This window comes from Grus americana, chromosome 2 (genome assembly GCF_028858705.1).
Source record: "Grus americana isolate bGruAme1 chromosome 2, bGruAme1.mat, whole genome shotgun sequence".
Classification (NCBI taxonomy): Eukaryota; Metazoa; Chordata; class Aves; order Gruiformes; family Gruidae; genus Grus; species Grus americana.
Genome location: NC_072853.1, coordinates 38,008,802 through 38,030,806, shown reverse-complemented (window position 1 = coordinate 38,030,806; position 22,005 = coordinate 38,008,802). Strand labels below are relative to the sequence as shown.

Here is a 22,005-nt window from a genome sequence, read left to right as displayed (position 1 = left end):
TTATGAGAATGTCCAAAAGCTAAACTAATTCTCATCAGTAGTAAAGTAGCTACCGGCATGCCACTTGTAGGCAAATCCAAATTTTACATCAGTTTATTCAATCAGTGCTAAGAAATCTGATGATCATTCATATTTTCTATTTGAAACACTGATGTTTAAGTTCTTAGTACCAGAAAAAATTTGAAGGAAAAGCGTCAATCCAACTGGCAAACTTTCCACCTCCAGCATTTTCTCGTCATGCCAATATATCAAAGAGAGTATTGAGCAAAATGAAACCAAAACCAAGCCCCAAACCAGAAAACAACTCAAACCCTAAATACAGTATTACAGAGACCTACCAGGCACAGGACATTACCTAAACCACACACAGATAACGACCTACAGCCAACTTCTGGAAGCCAACTTCGTTGCAAACAAATACTGCTCTTTCTCAATTATTAACTCCTTGCCATTTTTAAGCATTAAATAGCACTTTATCTGGAAAAAACTTTTTTCAAGTAAATCAAAATTAAAAAATGGGTTTAAACTAAGCATACTTCGCACTTATTCTACTTCACAACACATTTGTACCATACTCTTGCAAGCTTTTAAAATATTGTTTATTTCAGCAGCTTACCAGTTTTTCTTTTGCATCAGAGGGAGATCCAGAGCCAAATTCACCACTGACTGGTCGCCAAGTCAGCAGCCTTGAAAACACAAAACCAGTACCAAATTTATTAAGTTTGCAAGACAAATCAGAACTGATATTCTAAAAAGTCCACTTCAGTATGGTGGAGGTTTTGTTTAATTTAAATTAATGGAAGCCAAACATAAAAAGAGTCGGATATAGATACTTCCATAAATGAATAAACTAATTTAAGTTTTAAGTATACATTTTATTCTTTCACACAGAATGAAAATTTTAAGTATTGTGCTTTTTGATCTTCAATGTTTCTGCCAATTGCCTTGGAAGAACAAGTGGATTATGTGGAGGTGGATTAATTTTTCTCAGAAATACTGGATTTGGCTTTAGGCAGTGCTCTAGTGCCATTAGTGGGCCTTGGTCTCTCACACTGTCTTAAGCTTTACCTGGAATAAGGAATGAATTTGTCTACCCCAGGACAAATCAGCATGAACGTCTGGAGATGTTTTGCATTCTCTGTCTGGGATATGTTCCAGCATTGTGGTTCTATTTCTACTTAGGATTCAACACTTCCACTTAGAAGTCATTGTTGTTATGAGGTACCAAGTCACTGACAATACTTCTTCCCTGCAGCTTTCCTACAGCACGTTGCTGTCTTGAGGATCTTCAACATAAGCACCATAAAATTTCTACGTTAATTGTAACTTATTGAGGCTGGCTGTGCCTGCCAAGAATTGAGGGACATTGGATTAAATAACCTAAGCGGTCTCATCATCTCTTGTTCTATCAAATCTATTGCTACAAAGTAAGATTAAAGTTATTTGTCATTATTATGATCTCAAACTATTTAGCCTCAGTCTGTGTGAGGCAACACTTGATGGACATCTCTGTCTGCGTATCCTAAGTGAGATCTTTCCCATCGTGTTAAGGTTCCTAAATTAACTTATTACTGATCTCCATACAACTAAAGACCACATAACTAAAAATACAAATCAGAAAAGATAAAATCTTGAGGCATGTAATGAGACAACAAATAAAGTAGAGCAGAAAACTGAATTGAGTCTTGAAAGCTACCAGGACACAAGTTGCAGATTATTCTGGACTAAAGGTTGTTAAATACAGTGTAATTTATTTGGGGCTATAAAGTCCTAAACTTCTATCTGTCAAAGGAGGCATTGGAATAATGAGCCATTACGACCCAGTAGAGGCCAGATCATCGTAATTTGTGCGAAGGACCAATTCTAACTCCTGAAGACAAGAGGGCATTCATCCTGGCTTTCTCAGTGCCAGCAAGCCAAGACTTGCTCTAATGAACCTTCAGCAAATCTCAATTAAAAAAAAAAGTTATACACAGAATCGAAATTAAATAAAAAGAAGAACTGAAGAAATTATTAAAATGAGCTAATGAAATACGGGCTGGATGAGTAAACAGTGGATTGAAAACTGGCTGAACAGCCGAGCCAAAAGGGTGGTGATCAGGGGCATAAAGTCTAGTTCAAGGCCAATCACTACTGGTGTACCCCAGGGGTCAATACTGGGTCCAATTCTGTTCAACATCTACATTAATGATCTTGATGATGGGGCAGAGTGGACCCTCACCAAGTTTGCTGTTGACACAAAAGTGGGAGAAGAGGCTGATACACCAGAGGGTCATGCTGCCACCCCAGAGGGACCTTGAAGGGCTGGCGAAATGGGCTGACGGGAACCTCATGCAGTTCAACAAGGGGAAGTGCAAAGTTCTTCACCTGGAGAGGAACAAGCCCATGCACTGGTACATGCTGGGGGCCACCCAGCTGGAAAACAGCTTGGCAGAGAAGGCCCTGGTGGACACCAGGTTGGACATGAGTCAGTAATGTGCCCTTGCTGCAAAGAAAGCAAATGGTGTCCTGGGCTGCATTAGGAGAGTTGCCAGCAGGTGGAAGGTGGTGATCCTGCCCCTCTGCTCAGCACTGTGTCCAGTCCCGGGCTCCCCAGTATAAGAGAGACATGGATGTATTGGAGAGAGTCCAGCAAAGGGCCACTAAGGTGATGGAGGGAGGGGAGCATCCCTCCTGTGAGGAAAGGCTGAGAGAGTTGGGACTGTTCAGCCTGGAGAAGAGACGGCTTAGGGGGACCTCACCAATGTGTATAAACACCTGCAGGGAGAATGCAAAGAGGACAGAGCCAGGCTTTTTTCAGCAGTGCCCAGTGGCAGGACCAGAGGCAACGGGCACAAACTGAAACAGAGGAGTTTCCCTCTGAACATCATGAAACGCTTTTTCCCTGTGAGGGTGACTGAACACTGGCACAGGTTGCCCACAGAGGCTGTGGATTTTCCCTCCTTGGAGAATTCAGAAGCCAGGATGTGGTCGTGGGGAAACTGATCTGGGTGGCCCTGCTTGAGCAGGGGGGTTGGACCAGACAACTTCCAGAGCCCCTTCCAACCTCAGCCGTTCTGTGTGGTTCTGTGTTAGTATCTTCAGGTATCAACACCCGAGTGATTTTGTGGAAGCCTGGCAGGAATACAGTTTGGGCTCTTCTAGCAAGTGATCCTTGCTGAAATTCATGGCTGAGTAAATACTCTAGTACTAATTTTTCCAAACAAGCAAATAACATGATCATCTATCTCTCTTTGCAAAAAGGTAACTTGCCAAGAACCAGCAGAGGCTAGTACTGCAGCTAAGAACCCCTGCAGCCAATGCTGCAACTCTTAAATTGAAGAAGTTACACAATATCTGGAAGATGTTTTATATGAATGCTAAAAGAGAACAGATGTAATCCTACCCGATGAGATTAATATCCCCTACCTGATCAGATTAATAAAAACCTTGCCAGAAGATACTTTACACTCCAGAGATTCACAGCATCTTACTATTTCAAGACATTTAGCAATAAAACACTTGCCCATAAAAACTTTCGTGTGCCTCACTGTGCGATTTGTCTCTGTCTTCATTTTAACATAAACTGTTGTGCTACTTCCAGACATGGGAAAACAAAGGAGCATTTGCCGCCTTCTTTAAGTAAGTGGGGCAGCCTCCACAACAAGCTGGGTATTAAAAGTGTGTTGTCAAAAAAAAAGAAAAAAGAATTAAGGCTGGGAGGACAGAAAAAGCTCTGCCGCAAAAATAAGGCTAATAGAGGGACTAAGAAATACAAATATGAAATGCCAGCCAAACCAGAAGTCACAGAAAAAGAACAAGATCCCATAAAAAGAGAGGAAAAAAAGGAGCTGTCCAGAGGGAGAAAGAATTCTCCTCCTAGGGCTCAGAAAGAAATGGAAAAAAGTCTCCATTAAAAATATGAACAAATACCTGTATACTGTTACCGTAATTCTTCTTACCCATCTAAAGAGCTTCAGCTTTAATCAAATATGGTCAAAGTGAAAAGACTGTTTTGAGCAGTTTTGTGTCACTCAACAATTGTTTGGAGAGGAGCAGCTGTACTTTCACCATGGGAAAGGGGACTGATTACATGCTCACGGACAAAATCCAAGTAAGATTTACTTTACCTTGCAAAAGTTGGGAACCTCCCAGAAATATAAGAAGGAATAATATAATGGGAGTTCTCAAAGAAGGCACAAAAAGATTAAAAAAGGAGATGGGAAGTAAAGAATGGAAATCTGTGGAAGGAGTCAGATACCCTCCTAGGAAAAATAACCCATTTGAAAAGCAGAAGCGCTATAAACATCAAACGGAATAATTCACGTATTTCCAATCAGATATAGCTAAAGGCAACAAGAGTATTTTGAATGTGTCTAAATATTAAGATATTCAAAATGCTGCTCTAGAAGGGTGTCTAATACTCAGTTATAAGAATACCCAGAAACCTAAGTTTTGATAATATGTGGAAACCAAAGCAAATGTTCTGCTAGTGAGTATTCACTTCAAAATCTTTCCAGGTATGGGACATAGTAAGTTAGGGCTGATTCAAGTGGACTTTTATATCCAGAGATATGGTTTCAAATTTTATTTTTTGCAGATACCAAAATGCAAAAAATCTTGCTAGCTCCCAGATGTTTCAGCTTTATTTTAGTATTATTTTTTGGATGTAATTACTTCACACCAATTCACATAGCGAAGTAGGTGAGGTAGTGACAGATGGATTAACTTATCTTTTAAGCACGAATGAAGATCTCTTACAGTGCTATCTGATACATAACTCTAAAATTAGCGGAAAGATTGGTGTGCAGAAGATTCCCTTTTGCTTCAGTTTTCTTCAGGCCTGAACTAGGTGATACCCAGAAGCACACACTATGAACTAGTTGACAGACATAGGACACGTAATAACACAACAGTTCAACATTAAGACTAGCAGATTTGAGAACAAGTAGTGTTTTACCTCAGTGTTAGTAGGGTAGGGGGAAAAACCCCCTCATCTTTGGTATAATGCTGGACGTGATTTCTGGTTATTCTGCTTTATGATGTATATGTATAACATACTACTCAGAATAGTACAGCCTTGTTCCAAGAAACTTCACACAGAGTTATAACATGAAGGGAAAACAGCTACCAAATATGCAAGATAATTTTCATAAAAAGATTCAGATTCACAGACACATATGATAGAAGTCAACCATCAACCACAGAGACTGAAATCTGTAAGACTGTTGCAGTATTTTAGTATTTTGTGGAAAAAGCTTCACATGTAATTACAAATTGCAAACTCTGCGTATCAATAGCATCTTCTATTACAAAAAGAAAATGACAAAAAAATCAGATACTACTTCTTAAAAAAATCCAGCATTTTAAAATTGAATCAAGTTACAGTTTTGGGTTTTTGGGTTTGTTTGGTTTTTTTGCCTTCTCTCTCATATGGTATTTCTAGTTTTTAACAGTTTATCGTTTACAACACAAAAGTAGTATATGTAGCACCTAATTTATCATTACGTTCCAAGAAAATCTGCTTTTATTTAGTCCACATATATCAGCTTTTTATTCACCTCACCTATTAGATATCTAACAGTTTGAAATCAGTAAGTCATCTAGCTAAACTGTTTTACAAAGTGTAAGTATTAACAGTCATCTTACGCATGAGGGATTGTAGTTTTGAAAATATCCAGCATGCAAGTACAAGTTTTATCCCAGATTTCTAGGGTAAACTTTTCACCATTTAGGATGACAACATTCTCCAAACAGTTTGTACCAGACCGTGCCAGTTGTTCATTGTCTGGAAAAGACAAACAGTGCATTTGTTTATTCACATTCCACACAGTAAAATGTTAACATTGTTTAACATAATTTGGTACAGTCCTACCTTGCTGCACACACCAGTACAGCTGTGCAAATATATCATCCAAAAGAACATCACTAAGTACTTCTAAATACTGCGTGAATACATCACATATTGCATAAAGTGCATGGTTGCAAGTAGTTGTCATCCATTCAGCTTTCTAGGAGGGGGAAAAAAAAAGTTACAACTTTGTTTAAAGTGAAACTTCTAGGATACACATCCCTGCAGACAGGCAGATGTATTTATTTACTCAATTCGAATTGCTTCATAGTGACATGAAATTCCTTTCTATATCTCAATATGCCCAAAACTTGGAGCCCTAACTTTTACTTTGCTAACTAGCAGGTTTAAAAAAAATACAGAAACAAACAACTGTTCTTGGAGATCAGATTATATGACTGACAAGCACTTACCATCATGAGACACTGAGTTTGACACATTAAACTTTGCGTTGAACCCTAGCTCAATAGTTTAACACCAAGCTAAGCAGAATTTATTTCTTCTAATTGTGACTTCACTGCTGATTACAAGCTTCATTTCATTGAGCATGTTGCCATGAAATGATGTGTCTCAGACTCCAGACGTCATGTGTACAAGGTGCAGCTCTTCTTACAAATCTAGCTATGTTGCATTTTATGCTATTCTTCTATTGTTCATAGCGTAAACTACTAGGCCTTTTACATACACGGTTTAAAAAAAAAATGAGAAAAGTGACAATACCTCCAACAGAATGCTAATAAAACAAAGTACGGTTAACTAGAACCACATGGTCAACCATGCAAGTTTTGAGGTTTGCCTAACATTACTTGATAAGCTATATTACTAATCAGGTTTTCTACAATAAATATAGATTTCATGTAAATTATCTTCGCCCACTTTTTTCACCTCAGTCTGCTGTTCTGGCAGTTTCATATTGTCAAATATCCTAAAGACAATTCGAAACAAATCTTGCCACCAGTGTTTTTCATAAGTATGGCCGTATGTCTTCATTATTTCAAACATTACTGTTAAGCCCCTGAAATGAAGAAAGAACAACATATATTAAGAGTTACACAAATACATGTACTAAACCACATATGTCCAACTACAACAGCAATAACAAACTCAAGTACTGTTAAGAACATTATACACTGATCTGATGTGGATCAGTCACACTAGTACACTAAAATTAAGTAGAAAATCAGTTTGTTTAAAAAGCACTTAAAAGTCACAGTATTTTCACAGCCAGAAAATACTTTAGAGAACTGTGGTAAATTCAAATTAAAATAAGAAAACAACTTCTTTACAAAGGACCACGAAAATAAAGTAACAAGTATTTCCAGGTAAGAAATACAGAGATCTAGAAATGAGTATTAATCTTCACCAGCTATAAAGGGAGTCCAGATGCACAGCTGGCTTGTAATGTGTAAATTTAAAATGATTTGTTTACAACCTGTCATATTTAGCATCAGAACTGCAACAGAATACACTTCATACAGGAAAAGCCATAGGCAAGGAAAATAGGCAGGTTTTACATGAAATCAGAGCACAGCTTTGCTTTTTCAACCGTTTCTGCAATCCTCAATCAGTTAATGAATCATGGTATAACACCAGTTTTAAAATCCTCAAAGTAACTATGAAGGGCAAGACACAGGAAGGCAGGCAGGACTGGTGTCATGAGCTTTAATTAAAACCAAAACAAGATTCCAACAGAATTTTGCTGCTGGAGTACACTAAAACAAAACCAACTCATTGCATGGAGCATTTTACATTTGTTTTAAACACAGCAAAACTGGAAATGTGACAGAAGGCTTATCCAGGTGTCCTGGTTTCAGCTGGAATAGAGTTAATTTTCTTCCTAGTAGCTGGTATAGTGCTGTGTTTTGGATTTAGTATGAAAATAATGCTGATAACACACTGATGTTTTAGTTGTTGCTAAGTAGGGCTTACGCTAAGACAAGGACTTTTCAGCTTCTCATGCCCTGGCAGCGAGAAGGCTGGGAGCGCACAAGAAGCTGGAAGGGGACACAGCCAGGACTGCTGACCCAAACTGGCAAAAGGGATATTCCATACCATATGACATCATGCTCAGCATATAAACTGGGGGGAGCTGGCAGTGGGGGCAGCACTTGCTGCTCAGGGACTGGCTGGGCATTGATCAGCAGGTGGTGAGCAATTGTTTTTCATTTGCATCTCTTGTTTTTCTGGGGTTTTATTTGTCTCTCTTTTTGTTATTTCCCTTGTCATTACAAATATTATTATCGTTGTCATCATCATCGGAATTTATTTCAATTATTAAACTGTTCTTATCTCAACCCACAAGTTTTCTCACTTCTACCTTTCCAATTCTCTCCCCCATTCCACCAGGTGGAGAGGGTGAGTGGCTGTGTGGTGCTTAGTTGCCAGCTGGGGTTAAACCACAATACCAGGTCAACTATGACAAACGACTAAAATGGAATAAGTAACAGGGCCATATCATGGAATCAAACATCATACATTTATATTTACTAGTGAACAGAGAGGATCAGTATTGCCACTGGAAAAATACAGATTTGGATATTAATCCAATGTAATACCTTTTTTAAAAAAGGCGGGGGGTGTTTAATGCATATGGACCATTTAAGAGTTGAGGTTCCGCCTTAAAATAATGCTTGCTTCCTATATGCTGGGAAAGTTAGAAGTTGACTTTTACATTTTACTGTGTTCTAGGCATGAACTGCCTCCATCGCATCTGACTAAGTTGAGCTGAGCTGTTTTAAATAGTTTACAGGTTCTATAATAAATGGAAAACAGTCACTCTTATTTTAATTTACTTAAATTTATTTTCAAATGAACTATTTAAATAGTTCTTACCTTTGCGATTTCACGGCTATTCATCCTAAACAGGCACTATTTGAATATTTAAGGAAGTGTATTCTATTTAACATAATGCAATCACACCACATAACTTCATTATTTATTATAACAGAAGATAAACATTTCATATGTAAAGAACACAGACTTAATTTCTACATTCCAGCATCTATTTAGAAGGTGCTTTAAAAAAGTCTGGTGTTCCCACAGTGATATCACCTACATTAAGTACATAAGTCATTTTACAATGGTCACATTTACTAAGGGAGTTGTTTCTATTTTAAAAGTGTAAAGTAAACCTTTTAAAATTTGAATTACAAATACTGATTGTTACCTGGTTCTTACATCTAATTTGCATCTATTGATGATACAGGACAACTCAAACAGAATTGGAAACCATCCTCGCACCCATACTCTGTCTTCAGGAGCTACATTCATATCATCACTTGTGTATTCCTTGAATGCCTGTAGAAGAAAACACAGGGTTATACAGAGTCATAAGAGTTAGATTCTTCAAAATAAAACACAATTTGGACTGTAAATAACAATCTCTGCGGTAGTAGTATTACACCCAGATACCTCAGGTGAGCTGGCAATCAAAATAATAATACTGAGAAGATGAAGTGTTTTTCAAACTAATGCTTAGTATATTAGGAAAAATAAACTAAAAAAAAAACCTGATGAGATGATACATTCAAGCATCAGTTTCTGCTTGCAGTTCAGTCAGAGTCTCTTACTCTCTTTTTACAGAGATAGCACTGAAAGTGAGGATCTACCATAACATTTTGAGGATATCAAGCATTTCTGCTTATGCCATTATCTATTCTTCACAACTTTTCTCAGTAGAAAGGAGATCCTGAGACACACTGATTTCCAGCAGCTCTCAGGAAAGCTAGCCACTAGCTGACCTGTGTGGATGGGGATGAGGGGGGTGTGGAAATAAAAGAAAAAAAAAATTGCTGATACTTTCCAAGCCTGTGGCATTTTATACTCCTATTGCTTCTGAATAAAGTACATTTCTCATTAATCCCTGAAACTTGAAGGGAAGCCAATAAGGTTAGCGTACTTCTTTTATAAAAGCACTGTTGATTAAAGCACTTATAATTTAGTTAATACAGACTATACCTGAGGTCTATCAGATACATATTTTGCACAGTGGCGAATGAGGCGGATCGCTTCCATACTGGTATCTGGAAATGCTGCATTGCAGGCAAATTCAGACAAGCACTTTACTGCATCCTGGAAAGAATCTATGGTTGCTGGGAAGTGTTTTTCAAACACAATTGCTGGGAAAAAGTGTGAACAGAAGAAAAAAAGTGTCATGCTTTAAAATTTATTAATTCTAATATGAACTGATTGCAACAGAAGTCTCTCAGACTGGTTCATTGATTGGTGTTGTCAAATGCTTGAGTAGTAATAAAAACTAAAAAATGAATGCTCAACAACAACAAAAAAATCACCTAGAGAGCATTCTATTTTGACAGTAAGTAAGTGTTTAAAATAAATCAAGGTAGCTTCTAGTCTAAAGGAGGGAAATCTACCAGATAAGCAAGAACAGAGCAATAGGCTTACTGCTTAACACTAGTCTGTTTGATCAGAGCTGAAGAGGGCTACATAAAGCATGGAGTTACATCTACAAAAGGACTTCCTCAGCAATATGGTCCCGTTGCTTTGATTTTAAACTCACTTTTGAGGACAAAAACATTTTTCATCAATCCTGAAAAAGTTTTAGGAACTTGCAGATCTTGAGACAGAATTAAGAGATCCCTTACAGCACTTAAAGCCTGAGATCTAGATTGGAATGGGAAGGGGAGAAAAAACCCAACCCAAATCATAGTGCCACCAGGCTCAGCACTTTCTCCTAAACAGGGCCATAGACAAGCACAATTCAGAAAAGGAAAAAGAAAAGCAAACACATAATAGTAAAATGCCTACATGATATTTTTTTCTGGGGGGAAAAAAAAAAATTCTTCACTTAAATGAAAACATACACATTAAGTAAAATTATCTAAGGCTTGACTTGTTTTACTACAGAATGCTACAAACATAATTTTTTTTTAAAGAGGCATAAAGGAAGACAGATAACTATAATCTTATTGAATTATTTTCATAAGTATTTTCCCCAGATGATTGGTTGAAAAGTGTAAAACCTTGGTTCTAAAGCATAAAGCGGGCTTTACTATGCAGGCTGTAGAGCCAACAGACAAACAAATCTCAGTCTCTGAAGTCACATGCACTTTCACGATGTCTGAATATCGTCAATACTCACTGACAATGTGACCTGTAGTCTGGAATGCAAGTTCCACTATACTTTCATCCTGATCTGAGGCTGCCAGATGAAATACTGAAAAAATGTTTTTCCAGCCAGAACGAATGTTAGCAGCCTGGGAATTTACCATCTGTGCAATACACCGTACGACCATGTCTCGAATAGTAGGGGACCTAAATTAAGATAATAAACAATAATTGTTTAAACTAAATTACATAATCAATTATAATAGTACAATTCTCCAGCAAATGATTTTACAAAAGCAATTTGAAACATTAATTGCAAAAGTTGGTGCTTATGATCCCAGGTGATTCAGTTAACTATATGTTATTACCTGTTTCTCTTCATGATATGTTCAAACGGTCTTAGGAAGTCCTTCTGGAATCGGAAATTAGCAAGTTCTCCTTTTTCTAAGAACTTCATTGATAATTGCCTTAAGGAGTCTACTGCAAAAATAGCTACATCTTCATTGGGATTGCAGCCAACCTGATAATGTAGAATAGAAACGCATAGTAAGCTTGCATCAGAATTCTTATGGATTCAGCCCAAGTTGCCTTTACATTTGATAAGGGAGAACTAAGCACACTGTTAATGCAATTCAATAATCCTTAACCAATTCCAGCTATTTTCTACATTATACATCCTAGCATTTACAATTTTCTAAAGCAAGCTGTCTACAAAGACTTCAACAAGCTGTAATAAAAACACATGTCAAATATTCACCTGATAAATAGTCAATTTAGACTTGAACAGAAAACAACATCTTATCCCAAGCTTCATAAAACACCCCCAAAAATTAGAAAACATAACTAAAGACAGCCAGTTCTAGACCCAGGTGACGATAAATAATGTACATTCCTGGTTTTACATGTATTATATTGTGTACCTCTGCCTTCTCACAGGCCTTTCCAGCTTTACAATTTTTGTTGTGTTTTAAGCTACTTGTACAGAAGACAGAAAAACCAGTATAATTCAGATGAGCACGTGCTTTTCCAACAGATCTCTAAATAAAATTTATTTGTATTGATAATTCAAGGAGTATGCAATATAACCATTAACAGGGATACCTTATTAAAATGATCTCCAATAACTTCCCAGATTCTAGACCACTGTAGCCTTATCCGGCCCATGTTGTAGTAAGAAATCTCTACTATCTTCTGCAGACTAAACATTCGAGGGTGGGTGGCAGACAGCAGTTCATCCATAGATACAGCACAAAGCCAGCGAACGAAATCCACTGTTAAATGACCACAGATTTTAATACAATATTTTCCCAAGGTTTAAGACAAAGCTGCTTTTTAGTTTACAGGGAGGTGGGGGTGAAGATAAAACCTACCAATAGCATTTCCATCCAACCTTGTAGATCCCGTAAATATTCTGTAAAGTGCAGTTTAAGACGTGGTTACAATTTCTCAAAAAAGCATCTATTAAACATGTATTCAAGATTTTTTTAATAATATATATAGACAACACCTGACTACTTTTCTTTATTAAAAACAATTAGTAATTGTGGAAAAATACTGAGCTTTGAAAATAAAATCAGAAATATTTCAATTATTTCTAATATTTAAAAATAAGTCCCATAAGCATGCGTGGAATCTGGGAGGTACATTGTTTCTAATACTATCTACTTATTGACAGTGACTGATGAATAATGTCAGTAGTTTATAAACAATTCAGTCTTGCTCGAAATACAGAAGTCAAACTTCTCCAGAGCACACAATTCCTATTTGCCTTGAAAAATAGATACCTGAAACACTTCCCATTATGAAGTGGGGAGAAATACTGTAAACCTAAAGAGCTATTATGTGTTTGACATTAAACCTCCAGTTCACTTTATGTGGTTTTACTGCAAGGCAACTTTCATTGAACTGACACGGATCTCGCTGCCTATACTCAATCACAGAAATGCTTGTAAGTCTTCAGAATGATACCCCTTTGTGATTGTAATTTTTGACAACCATTAAGAAAATCATGTTTTCTGATTTCTTATATGCTGAGAAAGCAAGATCCATTAACGCTCCAGTCTGATCAGTACTTTAGGATATAAACAGGGAATGTTTATGATATTTCTTTCTAACACCTAACCTAAATCTACCCTCCTTTAGCTTAAACCCATTACCCCTTGTCCTATCAACAGGTATTGATATATGTATTATGCCCGATCAAATCCAGTTATGACAGATATGATTCATAGAAAGGAAGACTAGAATAAGAATTTTGGTAATTTCAGACAACATCTACATAACCTAGAGGAAAGCAGGAGTCAGTAATCACATTTAGGAGAAAAAGGGTCTGTCTATAATGCTCCCTGTACTAAGTCAAAATGAGATTTGCTATGTGTTACTATGTATAGCAAATCAAGATCCTCCGGACAGTACAGCAGTCTTCATTCTGCAACTGTCCCGTAATAATTTTATCTCAGTAAAAAGGCTTCTTGCCTGATCTTTGTTCTGTTCCTTCTTGCAAAAATACTTCTGTTCCATTAAAAAAAAAAAAAGAAAAAACCCACAAAACTGAAAAGCACTTTAATATGGTAGTATTTATGCAGTTTTCTGAAATATGGCTGAACTAATAATGTCCTATAATTAGCACAGGGTATTCAAACATTGCTTAAAAAGCTTGAGGTGGCAACATCAAATTTAATACAATACCTGTCTACAGCAACGACAACACTTTGGGAGCTAGTTTCACCAATGGATTCCTGAATACTTGCTATCTGCTTCCAATCCACATTTCCACCAACTACAGTGAACAAAATTTGAAAAATGGGTAAGACATAACACAGAAAGGGCTGGGAAGAAAAAGGAAGAAAAGTCATGCCACTACCACTATAATTAAATATATTTTTAATTCACAAAAAAGAGAAGTATATTAATAAATTTCCCTTGCATGAGCTGGGCATCTCAGTGAACAGTTGGATGTTGGTCTAAGTCCTTATTCTCTAGATTCTCTATCCATGCATAAACTATATTAGTCCCACATTTAGAACAATTGTATGAATAGATACAAGTGAAAAAAAAAATCAAAAGCACAAGAACCACCTTTTTCTCTCCATCTTTCAATGGATCTTTGGTAATTCTGCTACTGAAAATACACAACATATGATACAGAATACCAGAGGAGAACTTTTCACAGTTTATTAGCAGCAAGTGAGTAAATCCATTCTGATAGGTTTTCTTTCTAATCATTCACAGAGAAGAGCTCCCACCAAAACTCCATCTTAAAGCTACATCTCAAGTACAGCAAAATTATCACCTAACAATAGTGAGAAAAATCTGTAAATAAAAATAGCAGTATTTATTTTGTAGGCTAGGAACTGTAACACACACCTGGGAAAGCTCACATTAAGAAAATGCTAACTTCACAATGAGGAAACTTCTGAAATTTCTGGCAATCTCTAAGTCCCCTCCATCAAAAAAAGAGCAGGAATCTTGCAACTGTTCTGAGTAATTCCACCTACCCTGTTTTCAGGCTGCCTAAGAAAAAAAAACCCTATCAGAAAGACAGGGGAGAACAGAAGACTGAAAGAAGGCCAGCAGTTCTGTTCTCAGAGCTTTGCAGAGAGAAAAAGTTCTCATGTTTCAGACTGCCTCCCAAAAGTCTGCCTTTGAGTCTTGCATACTTGGAGGTGGCTGGAGATGACTGGCTGTCAATTGATCAATCTGAAGTCTTTTTCTAAGGTGTTTATGGAGTAAACTTTCAGCATATGTATATGTAACCTTATACTAGTATTTCAGTAACTTCTAATAGTGTTGGGTTTGATCAAGCCTTCTCTTGTAAGCACACAAGCTGCCAGTATCAATTAGCTTGAATCTTGGTAAGGCATCAGCTAGGAAACGTATCAAACGAGCAGCTGTGTGAAGTGAATTTGAAGGGCTGTTTCAACAAGTCAGGTAACCCTAACCAACTCTGCCAGTTTACATTAGAATTACTTGTTATCGTAGGACTTATAATCAATGTTGGAAAACCTAAACAGACAGCAGATTTATGAGATCTTTTACAATCAAACATGCTTTATGAAAAACTGATTCCTCAGATTCTCATTGTCCAAAGAGGATTTCTGGTTACCTAAGAAGTGCACTTTGGCTACGACCTACTCACAGCTGCAGGTTTTGTCTTCCAACTTTGTGAATAGAAACTAGAGTAGAAGAAAGCGGAAGTTCTGTTTATCCATTTACTTTTACAATCCACATGCTTGTGATGCCTTGCGTTTCAAATAAAACAAACAAGGGCCACAGCAGGAAGATAATGCAAGAGTGATGAAAACATTCAAATGTAGATGCCTGAAGAGCCATACCTGAATCCTTGTTCAGGCAGTAAATGAGCAAAGGGGATTTTGGGGTGGGTTTGCTTTGTTTTTAAAAACACACACTTCTAACTTCAGCAAAAAGAACGAATGCTGCTGCTTACGCACGCCTCATTTTGCAAGTAGGTTTGAAAGATGAAGATTGTCGCCAGACTGCAACTTCACTTACTCTAATTAAACAATTCTTTTCCTGTAAAATACACGTCTCTATATATGGACATATGCACTATGGGTTCTTCATAGGAATTTAGGTTTATAGGAAGGTTGCTCAAAAGCCATAGTTCCACAGGATACTTCAGAGTGATCATAGAAAGAAAATTAAAGTATCTGCAACAGAGGATTTTTAGAGAAGAGTGAAAAAACTAAAACAGTTGAGAAAACGGCTATGTTTTAGCAGCCCCCAAGTGTACGAAAACCAAATTTCTTTGAGTTAGGCATTTTCCTATAAGATTGAAGTGATATTAAAAAAAAAAAAAAAGGTTAAGTTTCTGTATGGGCACTGTAACAAGCATTCCAGAAATTCAGTTCAGAGAGAAACATTTTGTGCATTTGGGCATAGACTATTTTCCTTAGAAACGTAGTTGATGGAGGAAAAAAGCCTTTATGAGCTGGATCTACACCAACAACTAGCAAGTATGATTTAGAGACACCTGACTACAGTTTACATTCCTGAGCTATTAGGACTTAAAAATTTTAAAAGCCAGTCACTTCAGCGTGGAGAAACTGCCAGCATTTGGAAACAGCAAAGTTGGATAGGTCATCGGGGAACATTAAAACTGGAGGATGCATATTAGAAGGGCAGGAAGAAGCTCAGTATATGAGATGTTGGCAGTTGCATTAATTTCCAGGCATAAGGTTTCCCTTCAGCAACTCTTGGCAAGGTGAAGGGAGTACATAGAGGCAGGCCAAAGGAGAGCACAATGGAAAGAAAAAGACTGACTGCAGAATAAGAAAAACTGTCTGAGGAGAACACAAAGCCAGATGATTAGGACTAGTTGAGGGCTAAGGTCAAGGCAACTAATAAATTAATCATTACTTCTCAAAAAAAAAAAAATTACATGAAAAATTGAGGGAACACAAAGCTTTTGCTCAGCTGTGAGTGAAGTTATTCAAAAGGCAGGAGATAGTAAGCATCATACTAAAACTGAAATTTTCTAACAGTCAAATGGAGTTATGTATATTTCCTTGACACTTCCATAGTTTCCCAATACCCTACACTAGTATGTCTTTAATTGTGTTCCTATTAAAAAAAAAAAAAAAAAAAAATCAACCTTTTTAAGATAATTCAAGGTAAGACCGGTATACTTTTCCAGGAGGATAGGAAACAACATCTCAGTTACGGAGCAAATTTTGGCTCTCAGGCTAGCCTAAAAAAGGCACTTTTATTCAGTACCAAAGTAACCAAAAGAGGAGGAAACAAGATTTCAGAATTTAAGCCAACCTAATATTCCACTTGGTTTGAATACCATATATTTCTTACAAAGTTTCGTAACAGGACGCTTAACCTACACATACTAATTTGCCTGTTTGGTAAAATACTTGGTGCACCAACATTGAAGTATTATTAAATCTGGTCATACCATCAGCAATCCATTCTTACTTGGTCAGCTATATTTTAATAGAAATTAGTAATGTATTATTTTCTTACATTTCCCACTCTCCCATCCTAGCAATAATACTTAACGGAGCAAAACAAATATTCCAGAAATAGGAATAGGTCTCTTCAAAGCCTAAGACGGTTTACGAGGACTACTTCATGGTCTTGTCTCTGAACCTCACAGTCAACAATAATGAAATCAAAGGACAAACTTTAATATCTGTCTGAACAAAGCCAGCTAAATGAAATACTTCATATCTGCATTACTTACCCAGTCCCAGCCCCACAAATTCATCGGGTGCCTGATCTTTTGTTCCAGTGAAAGAACCTTCCCTGCCACGCACTGTCCCTGAGATGTAGCGAGGTTTTACTCCAGTTCCTATTAACTGTGCCAGTTCAAGTTGGCTGATACATTTCAGAATCTATTCCAGAGAATAAAGACGTTGTTTATCAACAAAAAGCAGTTTGAAATAGCACGAAAATAAAATAAAAAAATAAAAAATTTAAGGCAGATCTTTAGAAGAAAAAAAATCCCAAACACTCAAGGTCAGACAAGTATGTCTGTTCTTCTGTCTAAAATGAATATTAATTTAAATACTATTAGTCTCTCACAATTAATTTCTCACTTAGACACGTTTTGCTACTTTAATTGGCTGAATAATGTGCAATTCTACATAATGTATGTATAAAAGTATATACTTGGCACTTATCTAAAACTCACTGTATTTATGCACAAACAAGTACACTACTGTGTTCAAAATCAGTACACGCACTTTCTTACAGTATGAGTACAAATGACTCTTGTACCTCATGCCAGGAATTTCCTAAATAGTTTCCATCTGTATGAGCCACCGTGATGAGAGTTTTAATTGTGTCAATATTCTTCTGCTTCATTTCAGTAATACCAGAACTCACTGTAAGTAACGTAAATCTTGCTAACGCTTGCACATAGGCATCTCTTTCAAGCTATAAATGGGAGAAAAAAAAAAAGTTGTCTTATAAGTATTTTCTCACTTTCTTGTTCTTAGTACAATCTGTATGATTTCAGCAACTATATTGTTTACCTTTCTCTTACTAGAACTGAATTTCCAAAGCATTCTACATAGCGAAAATATCTCACGTTCTTCTGTAGTAAGCTGTGGGATAAAATCGGACTCTTTCTATTCAGGAACATGAAGTGTAATGCCTGACAGCACAGAACACATAGGTTGTTGTTAGGTTTCTGGGTTTGGTCTTTTTGGATTTTGGGGGAGCTTTTTTGGGAAACAGGATGCTGTTTCAGAAGAAATACAGCTTCTTAGCTAAGCTTTTAATATTCTTCTACTATACCTGGACCTACTCTGAAAATGCTGCCTTATCAGACTCTCTCAAGTTGTAGGATTTTTTTGGCAACAGCATCTAAATAATGTATCTAAAAGGCACATTTTGCCAATTCCACAAAACTGGTCAAAATGCATTTGATTTAATCTATGCTGTTTGGACCACCTCAGAAGCTTGTGAGGTGAGACTGTCATGGGTGGGTAAACAGCAAGTCATGTATAATCTAAGCAGATTAAATCAATCTCACAAAAAAGAACATTCCACATGTAGGTGGAAAGGTTTTGTACATTAAATAATTAAAACCAGAACCTTTAATTGAGGTTTCAGAGGTGAGCATACATAGCTTAAACTATATAGTGTAATTTGGGAATTTTCTTAAAACAAAAAGCCTCCAGCTCCCTCCATTATCTCTCAAGGCATGTAAAGTCATGTTAACTGTTCTTAGACACCAGTCTTAAATTCTGTATGTTTATTTAATGAAATAGAAAAGTTGTCAGCATCAGTTAAGCACAAGAGGAAAAACTTGCTTCCAAGAGAAAAGATCCCTAAGTCAGCTCAAGTACAGATTGACCAGTCTCCTTCAAACCACCAGAACTATCCGGCATCTGAAGTCAGACAACACTGCCATCTAATCAGGGCCTTGTGCGATCGAAGCACCCTGAAACGTACTGGAATCATCAACAAACCAGTATTGTTTTTAATGACATCAACAAAACAGAATTCCCGTAGGAAAGCAAGAAGGAATATCACTTATACTGAAAATACAAAAACAAGTTTTTAAATTTCAGCAAATGAGAAGTGTTCTTTTTTGAAACATTTCCAGTTCAATCAAGTTTGTGCCAAGCCAATGGAAGGGTATGACTGATTCTGGTACATTCTTGGAGCATGGAGATCTTCGAGCAAACATGTCCTTGCCCTCCCCACCCAAGGCACACCATTGCAGGACTGGGAGCTAACCACTGCAGCTGCTGAAACTGATATTTGTACCAGTCCAACTTTTGCAGCTTAGAAACAATAACAGGAATGTGAGCTTCATTGAACAGCTGCAGGCTCCAGGGAAGGTTTTCTTAATCAAATTTTTAAGTCTGTTCAGTTCGGGACACACACACATACATATGGAATGAAGTGGAAAGACAGAGGAAGAAAACCTTACGTGATCTCAAATTAGCTTTTTGAAGCAGCTGTATCAGAGGTCCCAATGTGCCCTTCCACATCAGTGATAAAGTTATCTAATTTGCTGAATACAAGTGCAAAGGAAGAGGGAAGCCAAGCATTCATTATCACATCATAGTTCAATAGTTTTTACTTAAAGTTAGTCTTACAAGATTGTTGGTTCTTTTGAGCGTTTTGGGGTTTTTCAAATGTTTTCAATGTACACATCAAATAATGTAATGTCAAACATACAAATTTGGCTTGCCCCTCTCTTCAGCTATCCCTACAATGGACTTAGGGCAGACCAGTAGTCCATTTATGAACTAATAGTCTACAATAACATAATAGTAAGTTCACTACCGATGATTTTAAAATGGGGGAAAAAGAAGGCAAAAAAAGCTCCCAAGTTTAATCAGAATTACCCTCTGGAGCCAGACAGTCTGGAATTCTTGGCATTCTGCTTAATGCAAGATACATTCATACATTACATCAGGACTAACACTTCCAGTACCATAACTGTTAAAATGGTATCCAATTATAGAAGTCTCAGATTAGTATAATCTCTCTGAAGTTGAGAACAATATTTCAAACACAGTTCACAGTTCAGATACGATTTTACTTATGAAACAGGATAGAAAGACTAATTTTATGAAACATCACAACAAAGCTAAACAGCTTTGTAACAAAGCTAGAAAGTACTTTGACATAAAAGTAGTCAACTTGTGGGGAAACAAAAATTCAGTACGTTGGCATGGCAGCACTTACCACAAAACATCAAGAAAAATAAAGGTCACTATTTAGAACACTTCCAGTCAAATATCAGATGAAGTAGTAATTACAGAAGCAGGCAGTCTCTAGGTATTACAGTGCATAGCTTCAGCAACAAGGACTCTCAGAACCACACTAACATTTTGCTCATACATAAATCAGAGCATTATCGCAATCTTAAATTTTTTACCTGAATGTTGAAAATGCAAGCAATCCTGATTGCACATCGTATACCCTCCAAACAAAGAGAGGCAACTTCTGTGTCATCACAGTCCTGTAGACCCACACTGAATGCAGCTAGAAAAGGCGTCCATGCCAACTGGAACATATTCAAAATAAAAGTTACATTAGCAACTGTTAGTACTTGAAGGGAATATTATAGTTTCAGCATGGTGCTAAAGTGTACATTCCATCCCTAACTCACATCATTAACCTTGAAGTTGCTTTTTGCCAAAAAGGAAATGGAATAGAATAGACATGAGACATAGAATAGGACAGAAGTAATGCAGATTGACGCTTCCATACACACACGCGCACAGCCATCTTCAGACAGCTGGAAAAAACAAACCCCAAAGCTACGTCAGTTAGATGTCTGTTGGAGTTTTGGCACTCCTGGGATAACCTTTATCTTTGCACAGTGAGAAATAAAGATAGAGTCTATAGTTATTGCAAGAACCAACATAGTGTATAACAGATTCCTTTATGATGAAAAGAATGTACTTAAATAAGATAAGTTTCTCCTGAAAACACCAGAAGGAAAAAAAAAAACAACCACAAGTAGGGTAAAATAGGGTAGCAAATGTTATTAATTCCACTAAAATTATGGTAAGATAACAACAACAAGAGACAGGACATGACTCTTTCCTTGATCTCTCTGCTCTTAATTTTGTTGCCCTCAGCACTCCACCTTTTTTTATCTACGCCACTGTTGATGTTTTCCATTCCTCTTGCCTTAGGTGGGACCGAGAGTGTAATACACTCAACCACAAATTATTGCAGGAGAGTCCACACGGTCCTGCCCTTGTGGTCAAGGCTCCCTCTCCACAGGCAGAAAAACTCATCAGAAGATGCAGGGGATCCTGCCATAACTACACGTGGTTATGGAGAGGAAACCCCAGGGTACCCAGAATGATTTTAGAAATAATTTTACCTGAAGTCACCCAAGATGAAATACAGAATCAACAGGCACAGCAGGGAGCAACAGATTTCACACTTAATTTAATAATAAAATGATGCACCACAGAGCTTTGGTTTCACTGAAGTCAGCAATTCCAAAAGCACTAGCTCAGAAAAGCATTTAACACTTGCACACACCAAACCATAACTCTGAGACAGTATTAAAGGCATCAGATGAATTCCTACATCTAGGACTTAATTCCCTATTGCATGACCTTTAAAGGTCCCTTCCAAACCAAACTATTCTATGATTCTATGCTCCAGAAGTGTATGTTTCTCCCTCCCCTTTTCTAATTTTTCATTCCTACTGAAACCAAAACTAATCTTCAAAATCGCAAAACTGAAATACTTTCTTAAGAACTATCTAGAGATCTGTATGGTATGCTTTCTAACTAGATTTACGATGTTATTTATAATAGATTGTTTTGTCATTAAAGGTGAAAATTAAGCCTCTAAAACAGACAATTTTCAGCTGCTCTGGTGGGCCATAAAGTGAATTTTTGTTCTGGTTTAATCATTTAACAAATCTATCTGTAAATATAATGATAAATTTTATGCTGGCATCAATGGGTGAAAGAGATACCAAAAAATTTATAAAGTTTTGCTGAAATAAAAATTAAAAAGTCTAAATAAAAAATGTGAAATTAAATATTTAACTTCCACAGTTCTCACTTTTTTGAGAAGACAGCTCTCTGTTCAACATATTACATTGCCCTCAGTACTTTAATTAGTTTATGAACATCCTCAAGTAG

General features: G+C 36.9%; 1 protein-coding gene across 2 annotated transcripts in view; it reads right to left on the bottom strand.

Moving 5' to 3' along the window:
- ARFGEF1 (ADP ribosylation factor guanine nucleotide exchange factor 1) overlaps positions 1–22,005 on the bottom strand; it is a 97,118-nt gene that overhangs the window by 7,731 nt on the left and 67,382 nt on the right. Inside the window, exons 20-33 of one of the 2 annotated variants that reach the window (XM_054815650.1) lie at positions 20,268–20,396; positions 17,645–17,803; positions 17,109–17,259; positions 13,586–13,676; positions 12,268–12,308; positions 11,999–12,168; positions 11,266–11,417; positions 10,932–11,104; positions 9,788–9,948; positions 8,997–9,127; positions 6,716–6,845; positions 5,855–5,990; positions 5,629–5,767; positions 617–686 (exon numbers count right to left, since the gene is read on the bottom strand). In XM_054815650.1, the coding sequence (XP_054671625.1) occupies positions 617–686; positions 5,629–5,767; positions 5,855–5,990; positions 6,716–6,845; positions 8,997–9,127; positions 9,788–9,948; positions 10,932–11,104; positions 11,266–11,417; positions 11,999–12,168; positions 12,268–12,308; positions 13,586–13,676; positions 17,109–17,259; positions 17,645–17,803; positions 20,268–20,396 (1,833 nt within the window). Of the gene's footprint in view, positions 1–616; positions 687–5,628; positions 5,768–5,854; positions 5,991–6,715; positions 6,846–8,996; positions 9,128–9,787; positions 9,949–10,931; positions 11,105–11,265; positions 11,418–11,998; positions 12,169–12,267; positions 12,309–13,585; positions 13,677–17,108; positions 17,260–17,644; positions 17,804–20,267; positions 20,397–22,005 lie in introns of those variants that run through there. The other variant, XR_008575752.1, reaches the window with a different exon arrangement.